Raw genomic sequence first — 16,257 nt, 5'->3', positions numbered from 1 at the left:
GAGAGAGAGAGAGAGAGAGACAGAGGGAGAGAAGAGAGAGAGAGAGGGAGAGAGAGACATAAGGAGAGAGAGAGAGGGAGAGAGACAGAGAGAGAGAGAGACAGAGAGAGAGAGAGAGAGAGAGAGAGAGAGAGAGAGAGAGAGAGAGACAGGGGAGAGAGAGAGAGAGAGAGAGGGAGAGAGACAGAGAGAGAGAGAAGAGAGAGAGAGAGAGCAGAGGGAGAGAGACAGAGAGAGACGACGGAGAGAGGAGAGGAGAGAGAGAGAGAGAGAGAGAGAGAGAGAGGAGGGAGAGAGAGACAGAGAGAGAGAGAGACAGAGAGAGAGAGAGAGAGAAGAGAGAGAGAGAGAGAGAGAGAGAGGGAGAGAGAGAGACAGAGAGAGAGAGAGAGACAGAGAGAGAGAGAGAGAGACAGAGAGAGAGACCACAATGTTTATATTGGTCACATAAACTTACAGCTGTGAAGACATTGTAATTTAAAGACTAAATCACAGCCTCTCTCTCTTTCACTACATGCTATGCTGCCTCTCTCATGGGGCATTTCGTACAGCTGGTTCTATACCCTGACTACTGATATGTACAGCAATGATCACTCTTCTCCGAGTGGAGGAGTGGGAAATGATTTTAATGCCTGTGAAACTGTGAGGGTGAGGAAAGATCCATTTTCTGAAGATCTCCCCTGCCAGGCGCTTTGTGATTCAAGGCTGACTGTACTGTAGTCCCAGTGAGGGACCAATCAAACTGTAAGGACATCTGTGATTTGATTTGCCTCTGATTCTCAAAACCTTCCCAACATGAACAGAGGGCACATACACACAGCCAGCGTGATTTCACAGATTTTACGATGTTTATAAGGCACAGGGTCAACATGAATTATTATTTCACTGTGTGGATTCTGTGGACCAGCTTATTGTATACATAGTTCCTGTCTGCCTCAGGGTCCATGTCATTAGTTCTACAGTATATCACCACTGGTCACTCCTGGACCAATAGCAAGAGATTAGGCCCATGTCCAAATCTGTAACCAATAGCTACTGCCCTTCCTGATAACAGCCTATTGACTCTGTCGAAGACCGCTGCCAAGACCAACACTGGGACTTACTCAAGCCTTTGATTAATCAAGAAAGAGGTCAACAGTTTGATTCTGTCACATTGGATTCATTGTGAAATGTAATCCGTTGTCTCCCTTTACAAGAGTTGGCAGTGGTGTCTTCTGTGGGTATTGTTAAGGAGAGGAAGTACTTCGATGTTTGAGGGGAGAGGGGGGTCACTTAGTGTTGTTACAGATGCCATGGGATGGAGCTGGGATCGTTATGGGGCGAGGGAGGTTATTGGGAGGTGTTAAGGATGTGTTTGGATTAGTTTGATTACTTATAGAGCAGAAGGGAGTATCTGGATGTCTGGATGTTGAGGAAAATGTCCAGCAAGGAGAGGTTTATTAGAGGAACAGGAGAATTCAGGGCCTTGCAGGGGGAAACAGAGTGAGGGATTTTACGCCATTGTAGCTGGAGAGGAGGTAGGAGGAGGGCAGAGGGAGGGAGGAGGAGGTCAGAGGGAGGGAGGAAGGGGTCAGAGGGGGGTAGGAGGAGGTTAGAGGGAGGGAGGGGTCAGAAGGGAGGGATGAGGGGGTCAGAGGGGGGAGGGAGGGGTCAGATGGAGGTAGGAGGAGGTTAGAGGGAGGGAGGGGTCAGAAGGGAGGGATGAGGGGGTCAGAGGGAAGGGAGGAGAGGGTCAGAGGGGGGGAGGAGGGGGTCAGAAGGGAGGGATGAGGGGGTCAGAGGAAAGGGAGGAGAGGGTCAGAGAGGAGGGAGGAAGGGGTCAGAGGAAAGGGGAGGAGATGGTCAGAGGGGAAGGAGGAGGGGGTCAGAAGGGAGGGAGGAGGGGGTCAGATGGGGAGTAAGAAATACAGACACAAATTCAAATGGTTGTCCTTCAGCATTTCAGCCTCAACATTAATATGCAACACCCAGAATCACACACTCCCACACACCCAATGAATAATAAGCAGTACTTTACATTTTAAGGTATGCTGCATTTAAAGCGGGTGAATGTAGTGCTATGGGGGTCAGGGCTGTTTTCTCAGTAAACAACACAGAGTCTTACGGTCAGTACACACCCAGCCTATACAGACAACACTACAGGGCTGTTTTCTCAGTAAACAACACAGAGTCAGTACACACCCAGCCTATACAGACAACACTACAGGGCTGTTTTCTCAATAAACAACACATAGTCAGTACACACCCAGCCTATACAGACAACACTACAGGGCTTTTTTCTCAGTAAACAACACCGAGTCAGTACACACCCAGCCTATACAGACAACACTACAGGGCTTTTTTCTCAGTAAACAACACCGAGTCAGTACACACCCAGCCTATACAGACAACACTACAGGGCTTTTTTCTCAGTAAACAACACCGAGTCAGTACACACCCAGCCTATACAGACAACACTACAGGGCTTTTTTCTCAGTAAACAACACCGAGTCAGTACACACCCAGCCTATACAGACAACACTACAAGGCTTTTTTCTCAGTAAACAACACCGAGTCAGTACACACCCAGCCTATACAGACAACACTACAGGGCTTTTTTCTCAGTAAACAACACCGAGTCAGTACACACCCAGCCTATACAGACAACACTACAGGGCTGTTTTCTCAGTAAACAACACCGAGTCAGTACACACCCAGCCTATACAGACAACACTACAGGGCTGTTTTCTCAGTAAACAACACCGAGTCAGTACACACCCAGCCTATACAGACAACACTACAGGGCTGTTTTCTCAGTAAACAACACCGAGTCAGTACACACCCAGCCTATACAGACAACACTACAGGGCTGTTATCTCAGTAAACAACACCGAGTCAGTACACACCCAGCCTATACAGACAACACTACAGGGCTGTTTTCTCAGTAAACAACACCGAGTCAGTACACACCCAGCCTATACAGACAACACTACAGGGCTGTTTTCTCAGTAAACAACACCGAGTCAGTACACACCCAGCCTATACAGACAACACTACAGTGAGTGGTAGTTAGATGAATAAATCTTTCAGCATGTTTTTTGGATGTAAACAAAACATACACTGCAAAGTCTCTTTGCACCAAGCCAACAGTTGGTGTAACTGTGGTGTTTGGGTTTTTGCAGGTAAATGTATGGTATTTGCTTTTAGATCAGTGAGTGGTGTGGTGGTGATGTGTTACAATAACTATGGAATGATTAACAGTGTGACCTCTTGTGAAGAGAGGTGTTTTGCCTGCAGTACAGTATTCCACTGTGTTGCCGTGGGTGATGCTGCATTGGGTCAGTCAGAGTCCAGCTCAGCACTTCTAGGATCAGTCTTTCTGTCTGTCAGACCCCTCTCAGGGCTGGACCACAGCTAGGACACTTCACCTAAACACTCAGATCTACTTAGAAATAGTCAGTACCTGATGCCCCACTTCAACAGATGTGTGTGTGTAGCAGGAATTTAAATAGTCAATATCATCATAAAGTGTGATGAGAGATTAGGCGCTATACATTATTGTGATGTTATTCCTTCGAGTGACATTTTTCCGTTCATTGATCAAAACATACAAAATCATCTCAGTTTTCTACTCCTCTGCACCTGTTGTCTTTCAGATGTCAGCGTGGTTTGTCTGCCTGCTGCCTGCTGCCTGCTGCCTGCTGCCTGCTGCCTGCCTCTGTTCTGTTCTCTCTCCGTTTCCTACTTTTATACTCCGACCTGTTGTTTCCTCACTGTCTCTTCCTTTTCTTCTCTTCTTCTCCTCCTTCAGCAAAATGATCAAGGTCAGAATCGTTGACGACGAGGAGTATGAGAAAAACAAGACCTTCTACTTGGAGATGGGAGAGCCTCGCCTGATGGAGACCGATGACAGTAAAGGTGGGGGAGATAGTCCTGGGGGGTACAGGTCAGACCCCTCTACCCTGACCTCTGACTCTGGGCCCGGCGTCCGCTGCACTGCGCTACACTGCATGTTCACACCAGCAGGGGGCACCAGGAGGAGGCTGCTGTGTAGAGTTCATGTCACCACAGGACAGAGTAGGACTACCAGTTACACACACCAAGCAGCGGGCTCCTCACCCACTCAATGTGCCCTCAGCAGACGTGAACGTGCAGCAGCCCACCTAGTGTCACCACCACCTCTCATTCCCACGACTGGTCAAGTGTGTGTGATTTTGTGATTGTGCGTGTGTGTCCTTGTGCCTGTGCTTATGTGTGTGTGTTTAACATACATGGTTCCAACTCCCCTACGTTGTTGTTTTGTGTCCCTGCAGGAAGACCATAGCCATTAAAATACTTGACCGTGAGGTGTATGATAAACACAGCTACTTCACCCTAGAGCTGCAGACGCCACAATGGAGAAGGAGAGGCCGGACAGGTGTGAGAGAGCAACTAAACACACTGGGGTTGGAGCTCACTTGGCTCCTCTCCTCTTGTCTTTTATCCTCTCCTCCTTTACTCTGTTACTTTCTCCCTCGCTTTTCTGTTCTAATCTGTTCTCCTCCACCTCCAAAGTCTCTATTTGACTCAGTGTACACACACCTTTCCTCCCTCGCTCTCTCCCTCCTGGCTAACTGCGATTCTCACTTTGCTCAACTTCCTGTGTCCAATGGCCTTAACAATTCACGCCTACAAAGACAATGCTCGTCCAACTCTGTCCTCAAGGGCCCTAGTGCATTAGTGGACATATGCTTGACTAAAATGTCGCATTCTGATGATAGGATATTTATAGGATATCCTTCCCACCAAGTATCTCTGTCCCGTATTCATCACAAGGAATGACAGAAGAAACAGTGGAGATAATGGTAGATATTAGATTGTTTTTATCACCCACCACTCCTGGCCAAAAGTGTGTGTGTGTGTGTGTGTGTGTCTGCTCCACTCAGTTTGTCCTTAGTACCTCACAAAAACCCTCTTCAATCTCAACTCTGAAACATTAATAACTGGTCCACCCCTAACTGTTTCTCCGTCATTTATGGATGTGAAATGTCACTCGCGATTGATCTATTAATAACGCCACGTTTACCATACAACCCGATAGAGATTTACGATACACTGATCAAAGAGTGAGGTTTAATAAAACATAAATACAGGATGAAGATCAACCCCCCCCCCCCCCCCCAATCCTCGAGATTCACGACAACCTGACAAGTCATAAAAGAAGATCAAAGTCTTGTTCAGTCTAACGATGCCAGATCCCTGAGAAAATACGATTCCATGGAAGCAATTTAATCTCTGCTTTCTCTGGAGTGAAGCTTTAAAATACTTTATTTTACAACAGGAGGAATATGATTCAACCTGTTAGCACAAAAGCGCTGCCATAAACAGTGATGCTAAAGTATTTCCTGTGTGTTTTAGTGTCGTCGTCGTAGAAGCTGGTGACTGCTGGGAGTTTTATGATCAAGCCTATTGGTCCCTCTAATGGGCCTTCTGTCCTTCTGATTAAACCCACCAAGTTACCCTCTAATGTCCCTTCTGTCCTTCTGATTAAACCCACCAAGTTACCCTCTAATGTCCCTTCTGTCCTTCTGATTAAACCCACCAAGTTACCCTCTAATGTCCCTTCTGTCCTTCTGATTAAACCCACCAAGTTACCCTCTAATGTCCCTTCTGTCCTTCTGATTAAACCCACCAAGTTACCCTCTAATGTCCCTTCTGTCCTTCTGATTAAACCCACCAAGTTACCCTCTAATGTCCCTCTTTGTCCATCTGATTAAACCCAGCAGGTTACCCTCTAATGTCCCTTCTGTCCATCTGATTAAACCCACCAGGTTACCCTCTAATGTCCCTCTTTGTCCATCTGATTAAACCCACCAGGTTACTCTCTAATGTCCCTCTTTGTCCATCTGATTAAACCCACCAGGTTACCCTCTAATGTCCCTCTTTGTCCATCTGATTAAACCCACCAGGTTACCCTCTAATGTCCCACTTTGTCCATCTGATTAAACCCACCAGGTTACCCTCTAATGTCCCTCTTTGTCCATCTGATTAAACCCACCAGGTTACCCTCTAATGTCCCACTTTGTCCATCTGATTAAACCCACCAGGTTACCCTCTAATGTCCCACTTTGTCCATCTGATTAAACCCACCAGGTTACCCTCTAATGTCCCTCTTTGTCCATCTGATTAAACCCACCAGGTTACCCTCTAATGTCCCTCTTTGTCCATCTGATTAAACCCACCAGGTTACCTAATGTCTCTTCCCACTTCCCAGCCTCCTCTGCTATGTGGTGATTATTGACCCTGGTTTCCCAGCCATGTCCTGTTATAGTCTGTTAACTAGGCAGCAGTATGAGGGATAGAGGGCCGAATGCAGGAGGGGGAGGCGGGAGGGCTGTAAACAGACCACAGTAATGGCCACATATTCTGTGGACTAGTTATTATATTATAACGTTATCTTTTACAAGCGCGGAGTCTGTAACTACCGCTGAACCAGCTCAGTGCTGCTGGATCAATTCCTAATATAACAGTCAGCATGTTTGAGTTATGCTCCCCTGGAATGAGAAAAACTGCAAAAACAATCTGTTCTCATCCTAGCTGTATTGGAAGTGTGTGTGCATGTGTGTGTGTGTGTTTTGTTATTATCATAATGTTTTATTATTGAACCTTTATTTAACTAGACAAGTCAGCTAAGAACAAATCTTTATTTACAATGACGGCCTCCCAAAGGCAAAAGGCCTCCTGTGGGGACGGGGGCTGAGGTTAAAAATGTAAACAGAGAGACACCACAACACTACATAAAGAGAGACCTAAGACAACAACATAGCAAGGCAGCAACACATGACAACACAGCATGGTATAAACACAACATGACAGCAACATGGTAGCAACACAACATGGCAGCAGCACAACATGGTAGCAGCACAAAACATGGTACAAACATTATTTGGCACAGACAAAAGCACAAAGGGCAAGAAGGTAAAGACAACAATACATCACACAAAGCAGCCACAACTGTCAGTAAGAGTGTCTATGATTGAGTCTTTGAATGAATAGATTGAGATAAAACCGAGCACTGAAGGTGATCCTTGGTAAAGATTACCACTCCTCCACCTTTGGAAGATCTGTCTTGCCGAAAAAGGTTATAACCAGAAAGGTTAACATCAGTATTCAAAACATTCTTCCTTAACCACATCTCAGTGATGACCAACACATCTGGATTGGAGCTGTGAACCCACACTTTCAATTGATCAATTTTAGGTAATAAGCTTCTAGTGTTAACGAGCAGAAAACCCAGGCTTTTACGAGAGTAGAAATCAGTGAAGCGGATATCAGAGCCAGGATATCAAAGTCAGGATTGGGGCCAGCAGCAGTAGCTGGGCCAGGATGTACATGCATATTTCCAGATATGTCTGTGTCTATGAGTGCATGTGAATGTATGTGCATTCTTGTGTGTGTGTGTGTGTGTGTGTGTGTGTGTGTGTGTGTGTGTGTGTGTGTGTGTGTGTGTGTGTGTGTGTGTGTGTGTGTGTCTACTGACACAGTCCATGAATCTCCAGCAGGCCTCTGGAGGGAGCGATCAGAAATAATGGGTGATGACTGACTGAGCCCAACAAGCAAACAGTAATTACTGCTCTGCCTCCTCTTTAAACTGAGCCCCACCAACACCGTTAGTACAGCTAGCTCCGTTAGCATCATTAGCCTCCACTCATGTGAAGGGAGACCGAGGAGACAGTGTTTTAAGACGAGTGGAGAGGTAAACAGCTGCAGTCCCTGAAGTAGCTCCACTTCCCCCTGACAAACACAGCTGCTAATTAATGTGAAACTCTGATTGCCTGAGAGGAAAACAAAACCAAAACAAGATTTAAGGCTGGCAGTATATTTGTTCACAATTAGCTCTCTCAATCTTCGTGCATTATGGAGTTAAGGTTTCATTTTATAGCCAGGAATTTTTTACAATTATTTTACCCCCTTTTCTCCCCAATTTCGTGGTATCCAATTCTTAGTAATTACTATCTTGTCTCATCGCTACAACTCCCGTACGGGCTCGGGAGAGACGAAGGTCGAAAGCCATGCGTCCTCCGAAACACGACCCAACCAAGCCGCACTGCTTCTTAACACAGTGTGCATCCAACCCGGAAGCCAGCCGCACCAATGTGTCGGAGGAAACACTGTGCACCTGGCGACCTTGGTTAACGTGCGCTGCGCCCGCCCCGCCACAGGAGTCACTAGTGCGCGATGAGACAAGGATATCCCTACCGGCCAAACCCTCACGACACTAGGCCAGTTGTGCATCGCCCCAAGGACCTACCGGGCGCGGCTGGCTGCGACAGAGCGCGAACCCAGAGACTCTGGTGGCACAGCTAGTGCTGAGATGCAGTGCCCTAGACCACTGCGCCACAAGGAAGGCCTATAGCCAGGAATTTGGCAGCGCTTCATGTGAACTAAGTACAGTACTACTTCAAATATTTGCAATCAAAACTCTGCCAAAGAAAGTGAACTGGAGTTGGGTGAAACAATGTTTTTCCTGAAATGTAACCTACGTTTACTCAAACACAAACATGTCTGATATGATTTACATTGTATACATACCGCACAATAGAAAGGCATTAAGACACAGACAGACAAGCAGTCAGGTAGTCAGGCACTCAGGCAGTCAGGCAGACATTCAAGCAGTCAGGTAGTCAGGCACTCAGGCAGTCAGGCAGACAGTCAAGCAGTCAGGCAGTCAGACAGACAGACAGACAGTGGGGCCCTCCACTGGGGCCCTAGACCCCAGGCCCCACCATCTCCCAGTATTCCTTTATCTCTGTCTGTCTGTCTGTCTGAGTGAGTGATCCGTGCTGACAACAGCCTGACCTGGGGTCTCAGAGCTGCATGTGACTGGGGTCTCAGAGCTGCATGTGACTGGGGTCTCAGAGCTGCATGTGACTGGGGTCTCAGGGCTGCATGTGACTGGGGTCTCAGAGCTGCATGTGACTGGGGTCTCAGAGCTGCATGTGACTGGGGTCTCAGGGCTGCATGTGACTGGGGTCTCAGAGCTGCATGTGACTGGGGTCTCAGAGCTGCATGTGACTGGGGTCTCAGAGCTGCATGTGACTGGGGTCTCAGAGCTGCATGTGACTGGGGTCTCAGAGCTGCATGTGACTGGGGTCTCAGAGCTGCATGTGACTGGGGTCTCAGAGCTGCATGTGACCGGGGTCTCAGAGCTGCATGTGACTGGGGTCTCAGAGCTGCATGTGACCGGGGTCTCAGAGCTGCATGTGACCGGGGTCTCAGAGCTGCATGTGACCGGGGTCTCAGAGCTGCATGTGACCGGGGTCTCAGAGCTGCATGTGACTGGGGTCTCAGAGCTGCATGTGACCGGGGTCTCAGAGCTGCATGTGACTGGGGTCTCAGAGCTGCATGTGACTGGGGTCTCAGAGCTGCATGTGACTGGGGTCCGAAGCCTCTCTTCTTTTTCCCCTTCTTTTTTTGTCGTCTGTTCTCTATTTCCTTTAAGGCCTAGTGAGTGTCTCCCTTCTGAGTAGAAGTTTGTGTGTGTTAAAGTAGTGGTGTTAAACTAGTGTCTGGGGGGCTTGTGGCTAATGAATGCTGTAATTATCTTCTCCTAGTGACAGGTCTCTAGAAAAAGACAAGCGAACATCTGGCATCTATAAGAGCCACAATGACACTCTGGTATGAATCGCCTGTACTGAGCTAGTGAGACTTCAACTATGTGGGTTCATTAATTACACTAAGACAATGTTGATGACATGTGGAATGTAAATATACATTTAAATGTATGTGAGATTTGTAAATATGTAGGTAGAGCGGTAGACTAATTACAGCAGGCACATTACAGAGACAGGGATGGTAAATGTTTATATCTATGGTTAATTGGCTAGACTGGAGAGGAGGAATAGGAATAGTCTCACACCACACGCTTGTTCATACTGGACATATCAGTCTGGAAGGGTTGACTTTGGCTTAAAAGGGCAATCAGCAGTTTACGCATTTTATTTCCGGCCTGTTTCGGTAAAAAGCTTAGGGATGGGGCTGGAGAAATGTAATCAAATGCATATACAGAGCTATGGATGCAAGGACTGACCATCCATGATATAAAAATTATAGTTTTAACCATGTTTTGAGGCTATACAGTATTTGTTTAGATTTACATATTTATTTATTTTACAAACATTGAGGTAAAACAAGCTTTATTTTGGTTTCTGATGGGGTACGATAGTTGAAGCTCACGAGGCATTAATAAAGTATATTTACAAGAATCAATGGGTACATTTCATACATTTATAAGTCTAAAAATGGATGTATCAACTGCAGATTGCCCCTTTAAGGCCTCAATCCACTGAAGAACTTTGTGGAAATAAAACACTGAAAAAACTGTAGCCATCAAGGGCAATAACAGTGTGATAGCATTGCTACTGTACTCTCAAATTCACCTCATCTCAAGTGTGCGAACCCTCTCTGAAAGGTCACAGAACACTACCGGCTCTCCACTGTGAAGTCATGATATTCTGTCCTCTATAGTTTGGGAGAGTACCTGTACGGGATGAATATCATTAAAAACCTTATGTTTATTGAATATAAACAGCGTGTTTATTGAATATAACATAGATGTTTTTTAAATATTTTTTATAATATAGATGTTATCAAGTCTTAAAGATTCAAAATGTCAAAATGCTCCAGCTAGCCCAGGATATGGAACAGGATATGGAACTGGATATGGAACAGGATGTGGAACAGGACATGGAACAGGATATGGAACAGGATGTGGAACCGGTGATGTTAAGACTCTTAACTGTGAGTGTCACCTGAAGAAGTATAGAATTCTACTGTTTTCACTGAGCCTCATCCCTGCAGTCAGATAAGCATCAGTGGATGCAGTCTGACTCGAGGTGACAGGGTGGGCTCTGTTTGGAGAATATCTATTTTAAAAAGCTTAACGAATTACATAGCTCAGTCTATACAGAACCAAATGAGAGCATTCTGTGGACTGGGTGGTTCTGGACATTCACAGACACACACCCTAGGTCATCTGGAGACTGGTAAGAGATCTTGTTACATACACCCCTCTCCAGCTACGCCCTCCTTCTCCTCAATCTGTTTAGATGTTCTCTGTTCTCCTCTGAAACCAGATGATCAAAGCATGGCCACCTAACCTCGCGATGGTCCACAGCTGGCAGCTCCCATTAAGCCTTCTGCATTCTTCCTCCCGAAGAAAAAGAAGAGTGTGAATAGCTTTTCCCCAAAAAGGCAAATCTGCACGTTTGAACTCCACATGTCTAGAGAAGTTGAAGAAGTATCGACCGAAACACAATGAACACACAGTTTTACACAACAGAGGCAGAGAGAGAAAGAAGATAGGAGGAGGACCAATGAAAAACAGGCAGAGAGAGAAAGAAGATAGGAGGAGGACCAATGAAAAACAGGCAGAGAGAGAAAGAAGATAGGAGGAGGACCAATGAAAAACAGGCAGAGAGAGAAAGAAGATAGGAGGAGGACCAATGAAAAACAGGCAGAGAGAGAAAGAAGATAGGAGGAGGACCAATGAAAAACAGGCAGAGAGAGAAAGAAGATAGGAGGAGGACCAATGAAAAACAGGCAGAGAGAGAAAGAAGATAGGAGGAGGACCAATGAAAAACAGGCAGAGAGAGAAAGAAGATAGGAGGAGGACCAATGAAAAACAGGCAGAGAGAGAAAGAAGATAGGAGGAGGACCTTTTTTTTTATTTTTAATTTCACCTTTATTTAACCAGGTAGGCTAGTTGAGAACACCTTTATTTAACCAGGTAGGCTAGTTGAGAACACCTTTATTTAACCAGGTAGGCTAGTTGAGAACACCTTTATTTAACCAGGTAGGCTAGTTGAGAACACCTTTATTTAACCAGGTAGGCTAGTTGAGAACAAGTTCTCATTTGCAACTGCGACCTGGCCAAGATAAAGCATAGCAGTGTGAGCAGACAACAAAGAGTTACACATGGAATAAACAATTAACAAGTCAATAACACAGTAGAAACCAAAGGGGGAGTCTATATACAATGTGTGCAAAAGGCATGAGGAGGTAGGCAAATAATTACAATTTTGCAGATTAACACTGGAGTGATGAATGATCAGATGGTCATGTACAGGTAGAGATATTGGTGTGCAAAAGAGCAGAAAAGTAAATAAATAAAAACAGTATGGGGATGAGGTAGGTGAGAAAGGGTGGGCTATTTACCAATAGACTATGTACAGCTGCAGCGATCGGTTAGCCGCTCAGATAGCTGATGTTTGAAGTTGGTGAGGGAGATAAAAGTCTCCAACTTCAGCGATTTTTGCAATTCGTTCCAGTCACAGGCAGCAGAGTACTGGAACGAAAGGCGGCCAAATGAGGTGTTGGCTTTAGGGATGATCAGTGAGATACACCTGCTGGAGCGCGTGCTACGGATGGGTGTTGCCATCGTGACCAGTGAGCTGAGATAAGGCGGAGCTTTACCTAGCATGGACTTGTAGATGACCTGGAGCCAGTGGGTCTGGCGACGAATATGTAGCGAGGGCCAGCCGACTAGAGCATACAAGTCGCAGTGGTGGGTGGTATAAGGTACTTTAGTGACGAAACGGATGGCACTGTGATAGACTGCATCCAGTTTGCTGAGTAGAGTGTTGGAAGCCATTTTGTAGATGACATCGCCGAAGTCGAGGATCGGTAGGATAGTCAGTTTTACTAGGGTAAGCTTGGCGGCGTGAGTGAAGGAGGCTTTGTTGCGGAATAGAAAGCCGACTCTTGATTTGATTTTCGATTGGAGATGTTTGATATGAGTCTGGAAGGAGAGTTTGCAGTCTAGCCAGACACCTAGGTACTTATAGACGTCCACATATTCTAGGTCGGAACCATCCAGGGTGGTGATGCTAGTCGGGCATGCGGGTGCAGGCAGCGACCGGTTGAAAAGCATGCATTTGGTTTTACTAGCGTTTAAGAGCAGTTGGAGGCCACGGAAGGAGTGTTGTATGGCATTGAAGCTTGTTTGGAGGTTAGATAGCACAGTGTCCAAAGACGGGCCGAAGGTATATAGAATGGTGTCGTCTGCGTAGAGGTGGATCAGGGAATCGCCCGCAGCAAGAGCAACATCATTGATATACACAGAGAAAAGAGTCGGCCCAAGAATTGAACCCTGTGGCACCCCCATAGAGACTGCCAGAGGACCAGACAGCATGCCCTCCGATTTGACGCACTGAACTCTGTCTGCAAAGTAATTGGTGAACCAGGCAAGGCAGTCATCCGAAAAACCGAGGCTCCTGAGTCTGCCGATAAGAATATGGTGATTGACAGAGTCGAAAGCCTTGGCAAGGTCGATGAAGACGGCTGCACAGTACTGTCTTTTATCGATGGCGGTTATGATATCGTTGAGTACCTTGAGTGTGGCTGAGGTGCACCCGTGACCGGCTCGGAAACCAGATTGCACAGCGGAGAAGGTGCGGTGGGATTCGAGATGGTCAGTGACCTGTTTGTTGACTTGGCTTTCGAAGACCTTAGATAGGCAGGGCAGGATGGATATAGGTCTGTAACAGTTTGGGTCCAGGGTGTCTCCCCCTTTGAAGAGGGGGATGACTGCGGCAGCTTTCCAATCCTTGGGGATCTCAGACGAGATGAAAGAGAGGTTGAACAGGCTGGTAATAGGGGTTGCGACAATGGTGGCAGATAGTTTCAGAAATAGAGGGTCCAGATTGTCAAGCCCAGCTGATTTGTACGGGTCCAGGTTTTGCAGCTCTTTCAGAACATCTGCTATCTGGATTTGGTTAAAGGAGAACCTGGAGAGGCTTGGGCGAGGAGCTGCGGGGGGGGCGGAGCTGTTGGCCGAGGTTGAAGTAGCCAGGCGGAAGGCATGGCCAGCCGTTGAGAAATGCTTATTGAAGTTTTCGATAATCATGGATTTATCAGTGGTGACCGTGTTACCTAGCCTCAGTGCAGTGGGCAGCTGGGAGGAGGTGCTCTTGTTCTCCATGGACTTCACGGTGTCCCAGAACTTTTTGGAGTTGGAGCTACAGGATGCAAACTTCTGCCTGAAGAAGCTGGCCTTAGCTTTCCTGACTGACTGCGTGCATTGGTTCCGGACTTCCCTGAACAGTTGCATATCACGGGGACTATTCGATGCTATTGCAGTCCGCCACAGGATGTTTTTGTGCTGGTCGAGGGCAGTCAGGTCTGGGGTGAACCAAGGGCTGTATCTGTTCTTAGTTCTGCATTTTTTGAACGGAGCATGCTTATCTAAAATGGTGAGGAAGTTACTTTTAAAGAATGACCAGGCATCCTCAACTGACGGGATGAGGTCGATGTCCTTCCAGGATACCCGGGCCAGGTCGATTAGAAAGGCCTGCTCACAGAAGTGTTTTAAGGAGCGTTTGACAGTGATGAGGGGTGGTCGTTTGACTGCGGCTCCGTAGCGGATACAGGCAATGAGGCAGTGATCGCTGAGATCCTGGTTGAAGACAGCGGAGGTGTATTTGGAGGGCCAGTTGGTCAGGATGACGTCTATGAGGGTGCCCTTGTTTACAGAGTTAGGGTTGTACCTGGTGGGTTCCTTGATGATTTGTGTGAGATTGAGGGCATCTAGCTTAGATTGTAGGACTGGCGAGGTGTTAAGCATATCCCAGTTTAGGTCACCTAACAGAACAAACTCTGAAGCTAGATGGGGGGGCGATCAATTCACAAATGGTGTCCAGGGCACAGCTGGGAGCTGAGGGGGGTCGGTAGCAGGCGGCAACCGTGAGAGACTTATTTCTGGAGAGAGTAATTTTCAAAATTAGTAGTTCGAACTGTTTGGGTATGGACCTGGAAAGTATGACATTACTTTGCAGGCTATCTCTGCAGTAAACTGCAACTCCGCCCCCTTTGGCAGTTCTATCTTGACAGAAGATGTTATAGTTGGGTATGGAAATCTCTGAATGAAAAACAGGCAGAGAGAGAAAGACACAGGAGGCATAACCAAACCTCTCTCCCAGGATGTCCTATGGATGATTGAGAGCGACACTGATATGGAATACACAGTGTTCCTCCATCCCTCCCCAGAACATTCTGCCAGGGTCAGTGAGATGTATTCTGCAGGGTTACGGTGCGGTAGCCACCACTCTGAGGAAGGGGATGGATAACAAGGTTACTGAGGCAGTAGTAATTACACCTGAGACTCACCTCTCCTTTAATTGAGTTCATCAAGTCACTCGTTAGACACAGTGAACCGCAGCCTCTCATGGTAGGTGAGGCTTACATGCTGATCAGCTGGCGTGATTTGGACCCGGGGTTTTGTAGCATTTTCAGCCCTGTCAGTCAGTAGTAGGCTGTGTTGAGCTGCATAAGACATATTGAAAGCATATTTATTTATCCAGGTTGTCGCTGTAAAATTAAGAATGTAATTGTTAATGTGCTACATAGTCAAGGCAAGCCAATACAGTACAAACATGCTTAGTCAGCGAGCCATACTAAAGCACCCTGAGTAATGGGAAAAGCAGCTCCAATATCCTCCTCCACAGTCTTTGATCCTGATTTGGCCCCTTTACCTCCACCCTCCTCTTGTTGCGCCAGTGTGACTGGGTTTGAATGGTGGGGCGACGGAGGGGAACGAATGGCGTTGGATCTGACGCTAATCCACAATGCACTGCTGTGAACTGTGAACTGTTCCCCTCACACCAAATCAGATCACTGCACTGAGCTGTGTGACAGTGGTGGCTCTACATTACCGCCACACGCCCCATAGAGTGAGATTGAAATAGAGAGAGAGAGAGAGATGGAAAGAGTGAGAGAGAGAGATAGAAGAAGTGAGAGAGATGGAAAGAGAGAGAGAGAGATGGAAAGAGAGAGAGAGATATGGAAAAAGAGAAAGCGAGAGAGATGGAAAGAGGGAGTAAGAGAGAGAGATGGAAAGAGTGAGTAAGAGAGAGAGAGAGAGATGGAAAGAGGGAGTAAGAGAGAGAGAGATGGAAAGAGGGAGTAAGAGAGAGAGAGATGGAAAGAGGGAGTAAGAGAGAGAGAGAGAGAGAGAGAGATGGAAAGAGAGAGAAGGAAAGAGGGAGTGAGAAAGAGACCGTAGAGCCAATAGAACCCTGTGTGGTTCGTATTAGATAATAGCAGGAGATGTTCCAGTAGTCATACCCAGTCTCCAAGACATTCTCTGTTTTATCATCATCCTTTTGGATTTAAATTCACACGGTTTAATAGGACTCACAAGTCACAGTAGTCCTATAGCTTCTCACTACAAAGTCATGTCAGCTTACAGTGATATCATCATGGGTTTATGTGTTCAGAGGGGTGAAAACTAGGTCATGGTAT

At 46.7% G+C, this 16,257-nt stretch overlaps 1 protein-coding gene across 2 annotated transcripts in view; it reads left to right on the top strand.

Moving 5' to 3' along the window:
- The window catches only part of LOC109888821 (sodium/calcium exchanger 1-like), a 199,700-nt gene that overhangs the window by 144,909 nt on the left and 38,534 nt on the right, over nucleotides 1-16,257 (top strand). The window contains exon 3 of one of the 2 annotated variants that reach the window (XM_031823730.1): nucleotides 4,293-4,396. In XM_031823730.1, coding sequence (XP_031679590.1) covers nucleotides 4,293-4,396 — 104 coding nt within the window. Of the gene's footprint in view, nucleotides 1-3,790; nucleotides 3,898-4,292; nucleotides 4,397-16,257 lie in introns of both variants that reach the window. The other variant, XM_031823729.1, reaches the window with a different exon arrangement.

Source organism: Oncorhynchus kisutch, linkage group LG4 (genome assembly GCF_002021735.2).
Source record: "Oncorhynchus kisutch isolate 150728-3 linkage group LG4, Okis_V2, whole genome shotgun sequence".
NCBI classification, from domain to species: domain Eukaryota; kingdom Metazoa; phylum Chordata; class Actinopteri; order Salmoniformes; family Salmonidae; genus Oncorhynchus; species Oncorhynchus kisutch.
Note: the sequence above shows the minus strand (reverse complement) of the source record. Positions and strands in the feature narration are given on the sequence as shown.